The sequence below is a fragment of the Nothoprocta perdicaria genome, unplaced genomic scaffold, assembly GCF_003342845.1.
Source record: "Nothoprocta perdicaria isolate Ctin4 unplaced genomic scaffold, notPer1 scaffold_6, whole genome shotgun sequence".
Classification (NCBI taxonomy): Eukaryota; Metazoa; Chordata; class Aves; order Tinamiformes; family Tinamidae; genus Nothoprocta; species Nothoprocta perdicaria.
The window spans coordinates 3875273-3889276 of NW_020455865.1; the positions used below are offsets into that span (position 1 = coordinate 3875273).

The window sequence follows — 14004 nt, forward strand, 5'->3', positions numbered from 1 at the left end:
CTCCTTCCACGGGAGCTTCCTGCAGCTGGACGCGTCCCATTCATGGCCACTTAGGAGCAAAAATAATAAATAAAAATAACAAAATATGTTCTCTGAGCAGAAAAAAAGAAAAATGTTTTGCTTCCTCTGGAGGCCCCAGAGGGCGGCATAAAAAATAATGAAGCCTGTGAGTCACCGAGCGCTGCCCGGCCAGCTGAGAGGGAACTGAGCCTCCCTTTTCCATAGAAGTGCGTGTTGCTGTTGCTGCCCATCACCACTGCTCCCTGCTCATTCACTGTAGTGCTGCCAAAAGAGAAAAAGGGCAGGCAGCCCTTTCTGCTTCCCAGCGCCGGCTGCTCCGAAGGTGACGTGCAGTTAAAGGACAAGTTGTGTGAACGCTGGAGCTCTATTGTTCGATTCCTTCCTCCAGCTCTTCCTCTGAACCCTGGCGGCTCTGCTAGCAAACGCGGTCCCGGGAGAGGGACCCGGCACAGCTCCCAGCCAGCCCCACCTAAGGTGCAGAGGTTAGGGTGGACAAGCTTCCTCACGGACACGGGAGCCTCCCTTTGCTTTTTCCTTTCTGAACCCCTGCCTGGCTTCGGCCTCTCTGGGTCATGGCAAAGTTGAGGGAAAAAAGTGGACGCGCGTGGGGCTGGGGGGGCTGAGCTTTGTGCAGCGAGCTGGTGCTGAGGTGGTGTGTTCAGAAGGTACAAAGAATAGTTGAATCCTGTTCTGTCGTGTTTTGCTGTGCTTGGGGTGCCAGCTCCTGCTGTTGAGAAGGTACTGTGTAACACAGGTGCTGGGTCTCAGCCTTTCCAGGCTCTTAAACATCCCTAGGAGTTTGGGAGAAGGAGCCCAGCACTGCGTGTCGTGGGCTGTGCTGCCTAATGTGGGAGCAGACTTGCAGGTCACAGAATCCCGGAGTGGTTGAGGTTGGAAGGGACCTCTGGAGATCATCTAGTCCAACCCCCGGCTCCAGCAGGGACACCCAGAGCACGGGGCACTTGGTCTCATCCAGATGGGCTTTGAAGATCTGCAGAGAAGGAGATTCCACAACCTCCCTGGGCAGCCTGTGCCAGGGCTCAGGCACCTTCACAGTCGAGAAGTTCTTCCTCATGAAGGTCTCAAGTTTGCAGGAACTGAGAAGATCCTTTCTCTTCATAGCTCTTCCTTTAACCCTCCTTGAAGGTCCAGTGCTTCTTCATCATCATAACTACAGTCTTGAACTTTTTGTTGCAGCACAAACCCTACAAAGTTATTGGAAAAGGGCCCGTGACAGCCCTCTGCTTTCCACCTTTCAGTGATGTTCTCTAAATTGTTTTTTTTCTTTAGGTTCTGCTTGTTTTTCTGCTCAGGAGCTCAGCTTTTGGGACGCAGTATTTGAGTCTGAGGTTAAGGCAACATTTTTGTAAAGCTCCAGGTTTTGCTGTATCTCACTATATTTCAAGTTTGCTCTGCAGCAGAGCCCAAAGGCCCCTCAGGCCTGTGTATTTGCAGGTATGTATTAGATTACAGGTCTTACAGGGAAGGGAGAGGGTGTAATAAAGAGGGTTTGAAGTTATAATAATATTAGTCTAAAATCTTGAAATGTGGATGCTTTGCAGTAAGTTTTGCGATTATAGATGGAAACCCACATGTGTTCTTTTAATCCGTCCAGCCCAAATTGACTGATTTTGGCCGCAGAACTGGGACTCGAGGAGGACGACCGCCTGTAGCCCCATCCCCGTTGTCTTCTACACGGTTGTACATGACAGCACCAAATGGGCAGGCCTGCCAGGAAGGTTGTTTTGAGGAGCTGCAGCTCGTTATTTTTCCCTTTTGCTGCAGAACTCCTGAAGTCTGTGTGAGCCAGGCTTGAGCGGAGCCTTGCGACTTGCCTTTTGTCTTCCGCAAATGATCGAGCTGCGCCCAAGGGGACAAATGCCATTTTAATGGGCATTGTTGTGTAAGTCATTACATAAGTCACCTCTGTGTTCAAAGGCCTCGTGGCATAAATGGCAGGAGCAGTTGATTAAAAATGTGCACAATAGCTTCATTATGGCACGGGCAGAGATGTCCTCTGTTATTTTTAATCTGATAGCTTTTAAATATGTGCATCCAGCAGAGAGCCAAATGGCCTTTAAAAAGAGAAGCATTTGTGGGATAAGATTTTAGAATCCGCTTCATTCTTTCTAATGAGCCGCAAGAATCAGTTCAAACTGGGAAAAAAAAAAAAAGAACTTTAACCTTTTTTCTAACGTTTTATCTGCTGTAAAGCAACCGGGTTTCTGTCTGGGAACAGATACAGCGTGAGAGAAGATGGAGGGTTTAGATTTTCAGCCTAGGGATGGAAAAGGTTTATCTTAATCAAAAGTTTAAAGAGAAAGAAAGTGTATTTTGTGCTTTTTCGGTATGATCCAAACAGAAGGCCGGTTGAAGGCTGGAGCTGCACATCCCTGCTTTTGGGAGGGCTCTGTCGCAGCAAGAACATCACAAAAAAGTTCTTTTTTGTTCTGCAGAAGCAGAAAAGGGGATTTTCTCTCATCTGTTCTCCGAATGTCCTCGTCACATCTCCTGGCAGGGCATTACTCACAGCGTGTGGGTGATGGCCTGGTGAAGAGGAGCTGGTAGCTGGAAAATCTGTAGTGACTGAGCTCTGTAAAATGTTTAGCTTTCGCTTTGACTTAGGGTAAATAATATGCGGCTGCGTTAGCTTGGTGGAATTCACCAGCGCCTCTGCCTTTGGCCTCTGTTTCTGGTGTTTATTTGAGCCCAAGGAGAAAAGGACCATTTTACTCTTCCAGTGAAGTTACAGAATGGGGTTTCGACTTGCTGGCTTTCTCCTAAACCATCCAGTTTCCTCACACACAAGCACATAAGCTGATTTATCAGCCTTCCTTTTGCCCCCTCATCCACGCTAGGTGAAAAACTGCCTTCTTTCCCCATCAGCTTCAGCGTTTGCTCAGCAAAGCGCCTTGAACCTTCCACTCAGAAACCAAGAAAGCCAAATGCAAGTAAAGTAATTATGAAATTTTTTACTTCTTTTCCAGTATGTGTGCAGCAGCAAAGCATCCAGACAGATGAAATATGAGGAGATGGAAAGTCAGCAGCCCCTCTGAGACACAAACTCTTTGATACAGCAGTATCTTTCTCCGCTCCCCTCTTCCAGTTGAAATCGCTCCATCCAGTTTATTACCCTGTGTCTTCCCATTTGTCTTGCAAAGATTTGGATGCTCCTTAAGAGTAACTACTGGGTACCCTGCTCCTGTGCACCAGAAAGGAAAAAAAGGGAAGGTTGGAAGGTCAAGGCAGGATTTCGGTTAAGCCCTGCCTGTTATTCATCAGCAAGAGGCAAGAGTAATGCGATAGAGCACTTGCAAATGGGTGAGCTACCAAGCTTGGAGACATCCTCGGCTCTGCGTGAAAGGCTTTGATTCCTGCAGAAAGGCAGGAACGTGCCAAGGGACAGTGTTTTGAGCAGTGTCACCGCTCTGGTTTTGGTTTCTCTGTGTACACTGTCAAATTATTTCATTTCTGAAGGTGTGCTGCTCTGAACTGCGTTGCTAGACAGCCATAGGATGCATTAGACATGTCAGTAGGATACGATGTGAAGAAAATGAGTTCGTAACCAATTCAAGTCTTACAGAGCTAGACCTTTGGCTGGAGTTTTAGTCTTCCTAAGCTTAGGTCACTTCTGCCTTGGAGGTTCCTACTTAAGTGTCACCTTTGTTTTGTATCACGTCATCTGGATTCGTTAGAACGTCGGTTCTTTATGTAACGCTCGGGTTGTGCATTTGCTTGGATGAGGCAAAGCCTGTAGTGCAGAACAGTGTCTGTAGGTCTTCAGTGGCTGCAACCACGGGAGCTCCACTGCTTGATTCATGAGCTCGAGGAGAGGGACCAGGTCCTACAGTTTCATTTTATGTTGGCAACGGGGAGCATCTGTCCTGGAACTACTGACTCACGCGGTGCTGTGTTTAAACAGGCTGCTTCACCTCTGTGCACGCTTCCCATCTGCAAAACAGGGGTAAGACCCAACTGGGTAAGGAGGAGATAGCTGTTTGCAATGTGCTTGGAACATATAAAGTGCTATTTTAAGTGTGAAGTGTCACTGCGCATAAGAGAATATTGGTTGGTGACTCATTTGTTTAGCTACAAACGCATCAGAAACTGGCGAGCAGGTGAGGTCTGGAAAATGCTGGTTGTAGATGGAAAGACACGGTAGTAAAAAGCTGCCTTCATGTGTGATCTTCAAAGCAGGACCTAGCAGGGCTGTTAGACCATTTCTTATTTGTGCAAATGTCAGCTGCTTTACTTCATTAGTGCTATTTAAAGAAGTTCCCGTTCTGCTCCAGCCACCGGCTCCTGCCCTCCCTCCGCGCGCGTCTGTCCCCTCCGCGCGTGGCCGAGCAGGGGATTCGGTGTCCGAGGTGGCAGAAGGGTGAAGGGAGGGCAAGGCCATGGCTGGGGTGGCCAGGGGGACCTGCCGTCAGCAGAGCAGCAACTTTCTCCACTGCTGTGGAGGTTTCTCACTCATTGATTCAACTGTTCATGTGGTTGCTCAATAAAAGCGGGTAGAGGTGTCTGGTGGGAAGGGGGAATGGAAATTGCACTCTTGGAAATCTATCTCCTTTCCAAATATCTTGTCCCTTCAAGGCAAAATAATCACTCACAGTACAGGGTGAATCACCCCAAAATGGGGAGTTTTTTGGGGGTTGAATGTTGTCGCATTCAGACCAGCAATTGAAATCGCTGCTGCCCATGGAGGAGCCAGACATGATTTGTTGTTGCTACCATTATCCCCCTGTAGATTAATTACTGTAATTGTTTGCCATTTGTTTTAAAAATAAATCCCTAGCCCCGACTCTCCTGTCAAACATTTGTATGTATAGAAATTCCCCTGCAATGTACAGAATAAATACAGAGCTGTTGCGTGGAGGTGGAGGGCAGCCCTCAGCGCAGCCGGGAGCCCTGTTTGGCGCTGACCTTGGGCTCTGCGGAGCCGCGGAGCCTCCCGAGGTTTGGAGATCCCTGGGGCTGTGACGTAAATTGCTGCTAAGTTAGGATGCCAGCTGCTCTGAGCGATTCCTCAGGGGCCAATTGATACGTCTGGGCTTATCTGCAGCAACCAAAGCTTGCTCGGGCCTCCCTGCCTTGCCTTAAACAGGGCTTGGCGACACAAAGAAAACTTTGAGAATCCCGTGAAATGGAGAAGCCTTTTGCAACCGGGCTGGATGATAATCAGTGCCATTTTCATTAACAGGATACCTGCAAAAATTGGATCTGGAGGACCTACCGAATTGGAGCTTTGGCTCCAGGGAGGGTATTAATAGGGTTTGAGCCCTGTGCCAGGAAACGAGGCTTGAAGGCAGATAGCCCCGAAGGGGAGGCTTCTTCCCTTGAGTTGTGGTTAGGTAATTTCTGGGTATGACGAGCGCTTTTAGCACTGCCGTGTGGTGTTTCGCTGCTGGCTGCTAGGTTTGACTCAGCAGCCTTTTCTGTTTGCAGGCTGCATGCTAACGAGGTGGTGCAGTGCTGCATGCAGCAGCCTCGACTCGCTGCAGCCCATGCAGTCGTTTCCCCAATAACTCCAAAGAGAAGAAAAGGAAAGATAGAGAGCAAAAGCTCTTGCTTTTCTTGATGATGCGCTTAAAGACAAGTTCAGTGTCTGCCGCCGAATTATCTGGGTCACTAGAGAGCAATCCAGACCTTCATTTATTAAAGTGCTGTTTGCTTAAAATACATTCTAAATTGCTCTCTACAAGGCAGCTTGGTTTTATTTAGCCTCGTGGCTAAACAGATAAAAATATCTCTCAGCAGTAAGTCTACATGGGGCATGATTGCAGACCTTTGAGACTTCTGTTTTTAGATACTCAGAGAACTTGGAAATATTGTGATTTTTCACAACGGGCTACTATGTTCCGCAGTTGTGTAACTAAGTTTTTTCAGGAGTGTTGAAGTTTTCCTTCCATTCTGGTGCTGTGCCCTGCTCTGTGCGATCTGAAATGGGCTGCAAACCACAAAGGCTCCTGTTTTTCTTCACGTTATCCATGGAGGAATATCCATATCCATGATTCGGAGGCAGAGGCACCCGCGGGTAGCGCCCGTGTCAGCGGGGCCGGTTGTTGGACTGTGTTGCCTTTTCCCGAAGCAGATGCTGGATCTGCCAGGATCTTCAACGTGGGGTCTCAAGGGAGAAGTCAGGGTGTTGCTTTGGGTCCTGCTCATGAGCTTCCCCCTGCAAGGCAGCGGTTGCATGTGTGAAACTCAGGGTTTGGCAACAGCTGGTGCCCCTCGAGGTGCTGCAGCCGCCGGTGCCACCGCCTCTGCCACCACACGGGACCCTGTGCACCCCAGCAGTGGCTCTCAGCCCTCAGCTGGGACACGGGGCAGGATCCCGGAGAGCCCAGAGGTTTGTGAACAAATCACTTCATCTCCTTGACTCAGTTTTCGCGTTGTGCAAGAGAGAGCATGATCACCCCTGTTTTGCAGCACTTTGGGATCTGCTGATGATGAATCCTTTTAAGAGGGGTGGTTTTCCCTTCGTGCCCAAGGAGCAGAGCGATAACAACCCCCCTGTTCCTCCCTTTGCACTTCAGAGCTGCCACCTCCAAGGGGAAGCAGGAAATAATGGTGATACAGTGACTGGAAACAGAGAAACCACTGTATTTTTATCGCATTCCACTCAAATTTACACGGTTGCAATGCTTTTTGTGGGTTAGTCTTCCATATAATACTGCAGCACAGTTTTCCTGGTTTCAAGAAATTTCCCTTCATCTTGTAACACGTTTGTTTCCATGTCTTTCTAGATTCTGAGCGTTCCCATCTCTCCTCATTCACTATGAAGTTGAAGGGCAAGTTTCATTCACCAAAAATAAAGAGGACGCCTTCGAAGAAAGGAAAGCAAGTTGACCTGACAGTGAAAACACCAGAGAAGTCAGCAAACAAAGTAAGCAAAGGATGTGTTCTTATCGCTTTTGCTGTTTCCTTGCTTGCTGGGCACTCTCTTTATCAAAATCTGCAGCCCTGCTCTCTGTACATGAGTCCTGGAGATTTATCAAGGATCTTCAGGATTGCTTTATGGAAAAAAACATACATAGGATTTGTTTTAAATTGCACTATGCAGTATAAATAAGAGTAACCAAGGCAAGTAGTATCCTTTGAGACCCTGGTGAGACCTCTTTCCCTAAGCATTTAAATATTCCACTTTGGAATGTAACTTATGGCCTGACACATCCTCCCCACGTGCACACCCTATGGTTATGCTTACGACTTCCAAAAACCTGCCAGGTTTTGGGGTGTGAGCTTTTAAAGCAGCAAAATCTCAAAACGCAGCCTAGTAAATCCTTGACACTGGTCCAGAGACGTACTCAATCTCTGGTGACCTCAGCAGGGAGAGTCACTGAGATGTCTCCAAGCAGCTGCTGCGTCCACACACCCTTCCTTGCATCTAATGTGCTTGTTCTGAGCCCGTAAGATCTGAGGTCACTAAACTTGCCCAACACAACCCCGTCAAAGGGTTATCTCCTCCCGTGCAGATGGGAGACCATCCTCCCTATCAGTATCATTGCACTCAAATTTCAAGGGTAAGTATAAGCCAAAAGCCAAGAAGAGTTGGGGTTGTTTATGATAATTTAGAAACTTTTCCAGTTGTTGTCGGAAGCCTCATCCAATGTGCAGTGCCACACGTAGAAATTTTAAAGATTATCTCTGCTGAGGATCATGGTAGCGTCACTGAGAGCAGTCGGGAAGATAGAGTTATCTGATGCTGCCTGATGTGCTCCACGTACAGAGAGGCGATTGTTGGGCTTCTAACCCTGCTCAGAAGCACTGTTCTGAGGCTTTTATTTCCCAGGCTGGAGTTTTTTCCAAGAAGGAAAGGATATCCTCCTGGTGAGGTGAACATGTTGCATTGCCCCGCACATACACCAGACTCCTGTCCCCCCAAAACAGACCTGTAAGAAACACAACTTACAATTCTCAGGGTATGTGAGGCTGATATGTTGTGATTGATTCAAATACATATCTTGGAGAACGTTTTCCTGTTCTTTCTACAGTCCCTCACACCATTATCCTGGAAGATCTTCTCACAATGTTGTTTTTATTGATTAATTCACTGAAATGCCTGTAGACAATGCAGTGGTCCTTCCTTTCGGTTGATGCGCGACCACAAATAAATTAGAAAATGAAAAGTGCTTTTAAAATGCTACTCTATAGCAAATACATATTACCAAGCCAATAAAAGGTAAACTTTTTCCTTTTTTTTTTTCCCCTCTAGAAAACGGTGTGGGAGGAATGACTGATAAGGTGAAGTAGATGATCAGTCTAGAGCTGAAACAGTAATACCAAAAATTGATATAAACCCACTAAATATAAACTAGAAGTTATGCCCAAAACACAGATGTGCCTGTACACACGTATACCTAGATGTGGGCAACACAGGAGGAGCTTTTTCAGAGTTTCCTGTTTTTCTACTGATCCTTGTCTTTGACTCTCATCTGAGGCCATATTGTAGGAACAGTGATGCCCTTTATTACTATATGCAAAGTTATAATAAGTAAAAATGGGCTGTTCCAGCTTTTGTAGTCAGCTGTTTTCTCCACAGCTCATTGTCATCCTTCTTGGGTCATCTGCATCTCATATATGATGCATTTGAAATGATTATTTAAGGGAAACCTTCCAAAGTCATGCGAAAATACGTTAACGTGTCAGTCAGGCCAGGGAGTGGAGAGGAGATGCTGCTTTCTCAGAGTGATAAATCTATCTCACTGAATGCCCCAAAGGGATGTTGCTGGATCGAGTGGTGCTGCAGCTTTAGCAAGTCCCGCAGTTATATATCTGGGATAAACTCACTACTGGGGCAAATTCACCTCCATTAAGAAATGGAATGAGAGAATAGTTCAGATCCTCTCTGCCAGCCCAGAGAGGAACCACGGCATGTTTACTTTGGCTTTAGGGACACACTAAAATTTTTGGTGGCTTAATAACATGAGCCTTCTGAGATGTAGGCATTGGAGTGTATTAATATCCGTCTGTCCCACAAGATTATTTTTCCTTTCTCCAGGTTTATTGCTGTTATTCTTGGGTCTCAATGAGTAAAGCACTGAGCACCAGAAATTTCAGCCTTGTAGCAAAACTAACATTTATATATCTGAGCTCTGTAGCAGAAGGCACAACCCTCTGTAGGGTAGGCTGTACGTGCATGGGGATGTATGTATACATACATTTATACGAGACCTTGGGGGCCCTGGAAAGGGTTTCATAAAAAATACACTTAATGGCTTGTTACCCAAAATTGCTGAGATGCAGGTTTTGAAAAAAGGGCCGTGTCCAAGTGGTGGTTGTGGATATCAGTTATGGACTGAAGCTTCTCAGGTGGGAGCTAGTTGGGACTTGGGACTCTAACCCTTTTATGAACTGGCCCCAAATTACTAACCAGCGCTGTCTATAAATTGTTCTTCCCAAAACCTTTCGAGCTGTTGGCCTGATTTTGCAGAAAAGCAGCAGTTTAACAGCTGACAGGAGTGTGGGGAGTGCACAATGCCCATAGGTCATTAATTCTTGAAGCTGAATTTACTGAAGAGATAATGGATGAAACCCGACTCTGCTAAGCTCTCTGCTCCTTTTCTAGCAGTGTCCAGGAGTTAATTTAAATCTCACTTAGGATGAGCTTGTGGCATTAGAAGACCTCCAGGCATACTCTGGTGAAACTTTTTTTAAAATACCCCTGCTGAGAAGGTATCGTGTGTCACTTCTGAATTTCCTTTTCTAGTGCTGGTGATGGCCTGGAAGGTGGTGACCACAACTCAGCTTCAGTCCAAGGAGCTGTTGCCTTCTTCAACATTCATTCCCTCATGCCAAAATTTAATGTTCATGGTGTGTCCCCATAGACAGTGTGTGAATTCCCTTGGTCCAGCAGCCTCACAAAATGAAATAGGTAGCCCTTTCAGTCATCAGTAGTGTATAAGTTTGGAGTGCAATTTTGTAATTCAGAAAGTTCAATGTGGGTGCAGTTTTGCGCTGAATATTCCCTTGAATGAATAATAATTAAATATGACAGTGTTTGTGGTAGAAAGGTTTCTTCCCATTCTTCAAATATCCCATTTCGCTTCACCATGCCTCAGGTAAGTTAAAATAACTTCACCCTTAAAAAAAAACAAGTCCTGAGGTTTTGCTTATTTCTCTCCTTTTTTCCCCATCTTCAGAATGTGTCATGGCTGGAGGAGAAGGAGAAGGAGGTCGTAAGTGCACTGCGCTACTTCAAGACCATTGTGGACAAAATGGCAGTTGATAAGAAAGTGCTGGAGATGCTGCCAGGCTCAGCCAGCAAAGTGCTGGAGGCGATTCTGCCCCTGGTGCAGGCGGATCCGCGCATGCAGCAAAGGTGAGTGCCCCTGCCCGGGGCCGTGACACACCAGTGGCCTCCCCAGCTTTTCTTTCTTTCTTGTATCTGAAATTCAGATCACACAGGAGGCAGGAAATGCTGCAGTTGCTAATAAAATGACTGCTGCTCTTACCAATTACGGGATGGTTTTCAAACATGATTTAAAAGCAAATTGCCTGCTGCAAAGCAGCCGGTGCTAAGGAAAGATAAAGCAGAGCAGAATGGTTTCAGAGAGAAGGAAGGATTGATTCCAGCCTGGAAATTCATCTTTTACTAGCAGGAGATTTTCCTCAGATGGAATAGTATTTCTGCGGTTTATGATGGTATCCTAAAGCTAACAAAGTCCAGCAGCTTTTACCTAAAGAAGAGCTTATCTGCAAGGTAATCCCTTTCTGTGTTCACTTTATCCATCCTGATATTAGAGAAGACTTAGCCTACATTGTGAACTGCTTTTTTGGATTTCGGTGGCCCGAATATGAAACAGAGGTAAACAGATGTACTTCAGTAGATTAACCGCCCCAGGTTCATTCCTTCTCTGCCTTCTCTGCAGATTATTTATAGGGTGGTTCTGATACCTAGTGTATTATGTCTTAACTGGTTAGATGTGAGTTTAAAGCCAGAAAAGATCTAGACGTTTGCCAAAGCCATTAGCTCAGTATGGATAACAATCTATGGAGTCATCAAGCCACAGGAATATAGATGCTGTTGATCCCATAGATTTCGGAGCAATTAATTTAAACAAAGCAAGAAAACATTGCTAAGTAATATGGAATGAGCAAAATAAAAGCACAAAAACAGTCAGGGAAATGCAGGTGTTTGCTTCCTGAAATCCTGCCAGTTCTGTACTGTTCTGTTTGTTTTCTTTTCTATTAAATATTAAAAAAAAAGAAAGAAAACACAGAATGTCTATTGCAACTCAGGTGCAAGAAGGGTTTATGATACGGAAAGACAGCTATTGAGTGCCAAACATTTTGTGAATGGAGATGCTTAGGTCTGCTTGGCCCTGATGCACAGGGCAGCTCGTGTCCGACCACGCAGGAGCAGGGAGACGCCGGGTGATATCAGCGCCGAGGCCGTGCCAGGAGGGAACTGTTAAGGCTGGAGAACTACAAAGAGCAAGAACTGCTGGACCTGGAACATTCATCAGGCTTCTGGATGCAGACTCTGAAGTCTCTTCAGTTGCTCCCACGCTTCCCACAGCCTTTAAAGCACCTGCTTTCACTTAATGGAAGGAAGAATGAACTTTCCCCTTGCTCACATCAGGAGAACATATAATAAAATGTCAGCAAGCATTTTTGGGATAGAATGTGTCATCTTCCGTGTAGCCGCTTGCTTTGATTTGTGTATCCACTGGCTGTTTACTCAGTGATCTTTCCTTCCAAGAATATATTTGGAAACAAGGAGCAGCTAAGCTCTCTTCCCAAGCGGCAGTATTTCACAAAGGCCTATCCTTCAGATTCCTTAAAACCTCTTCTTAGGAATGAGCTACCATAACCTTAGCACTTGGATACCCATATTTAGCCTGTAAGCAGAATTTTCCTAGCTGGTTGTCAGCGCAGTGCTCTTCACTGAGTGATGAAGCTGCCTCTCTGGAATCAGTTTGTGTTACCCCACGTGTATTTTCAGCCTTGTTTAGCCTCACACCTAAAATGTGAGGCTTGGCATTCTCAAAAGCCGGGTCCTTCCATGTCTACTAATGTGTCTTATTTCTTTTCAGTAGTGGCAGGATGTGCAGGGGCAGTTTGGAGGGAAAATCCCTCCCAAGAAAAGCAAGCAGGACTTGTGTCAATGTGGAAGGGAGCCCAGCAGTTGTTGCTGCACCGCTCTTCGCTTTAGGGGAAGCATTTGCATCAAGGAAAGAAGTAATTAAATCAAGCACAAAATGGGCTTTCAATTACTGCCTCCTTGGAAGGAAGCGGCCTGACGATTAATGACAAAGAAATCAAAGCCTTAGAAGGAGATGGGGGAGGGCCCGATTTAGGAAATATCTCCTACCAAGCTAATTTCATTTCAAATTAGAACAAATGACAAGCATCACGCTTACAAACATGGGCTTTTTATGCTTACAAATATGGGCTTTTTCTTGTTTTATGCCTTTTTTTGTAACTTGACAATAGCTGTTTCCCCAGTTCTTCGAGCCTCATTCACCTAAAGAATCTCCTTGAAGTTTGTGGGCTTGATTCTCGTCACACAGATAATGAAAGCATTGGAGTTAAGCGGTGTAAAATAAATACCAGAAAAAAAAATAGGAAGATTCATGACACCCATATCAGCAGTGGCTGCAAGATTACACCTCCTGTTATCTGTTTTTATGGTTTTGGTGCAGTTTGAGATTTGATTTGACTTTACAAAGAATTCTTGAAGTCTTGCCATCACCAGTGCTGTTAACACACCTTGTTTAGTAATGAAGTAAGTGTTTTCAGAATGGCCAGGAAAATGCCTGTAAGCACTGTTGATACAGTTAACTTTTATTTAGAGTTGTCATCCTTCCAAAATTTCCTTTTTTTACCCCTCCAGAACAATAGCCTCCATTCTGTTTCTCATTAAAATAAAACAAAGCAACACCCTTCCTCTTCCAAACCTGAAATCCATTCAGTTCCTTTTTTTTTTTTTTTTTTTTTTTGAAAGAAACAGGTTTTAATTACATGCTTTCAGGGACTATAAACAGTGAGGAAATGATTTGTGAAGGAATGAACACAGTCACTTCTCAGTCATTTTGGGGATGAGATAATAAGGAAATAGGAAAAACACAGATAATACTGAAGTAATGTAAATTATATTTACATGCAGCATGTTATATTTACCCTTGAAGTTAAGATACGGGATGGGGCTGTAAATGAAAAGGAGAGTGTTCATTTTAGCATTGCTTTGTCAACAAGAAGCTCAGATAATTCATTTTCAGGTACCTGAGAATGAATCGTTGCTGGTACCTACTCTCATAAAGAGGTTCCTTTTGGTGCTGGTGGCAATGGAAGAGACACCTGTATTTTCTTACCTGCTTAAATGCTAAATGTCCGAGTTATCAAAAGGAGAAGAACAGCAGTGGATACAGTGAAATCCTTAATGGTTTTTAACCATCCAAAGTGCACTTTAAATCATACACTCCCTGGTAATTTTGGATATCTCTGCAGTTTTGCAGGGGAGGTTCTTAACCCTTTTTTCCTTTTGCCATGCAGTTCTGCCATCTCGTCCTGCTATAGCCGTGTCTACCAGAGCTTGGCCAACCTCATTCGCTGGTCCGACCAAGTGATGCTGGAGGGCGTGAATTCGGAGGACAAGGAGATGGTGACCACAGTTAAGGGGGTCATAAAAGCTGTTCTGGATGGAGTCAAGGTACATAAGATAAATGTTCTACATTATATTAAGGTATATAATATGCATGTTTAGAAGAAATTTGGTTGGAAGTCAGAGGTTTTTAAGAGCAGGTGAAATGCGGAGGTAAAATATATTTTAAGAGCAGGTGAAATACGTTCTTGACTTTGATAACTGATCTCTTCAGTCAGCTGCTCTCTAAGTGTAGTGATCCTGCTCGGTGCACTGGTTAAAGGCTAGCACAAATGGTTTGTCTAATAATGTGCGCTTGTGAAACACTCGCCCTGTCTTTCAGAGGGATTGCTGGAAGCCATAAATCTTTATTGAGCACCCGATTAAATTTTCAGCAG

The 14004-nt window shown here is 45.2% G+C and overlaps 1 protein-coding gene across 2 annotated transcripts in view; it reads left to right on the plus strand.

The window, feature by feature from the left end:
* RAPGEF1 (Rap guanine nucleotide exchange factor 1) overlaps positions 1-14004 on the plus strand; it is a 76864-nt gene that overhangs the window by 22205 nt on the left and 40655 nt on the right. For both annotated transcript variants that reach the window (XM_026049385.1, XM_026049386.1), the window contains exons 2-4: positions 6768-6907; positions 10164-10342; positions 13519-13675. In XM_026049385.1, coding sequence (XP_025905170.1) covers positions 6768-6907; positions 10164-10342; positions 13519-13675 — 476 coding nt within the window. The remainder of the gene's footprint in view (positions 1-6767; positions 6908-10163; positions 10343-13518; positions 13676-14004) is intronic.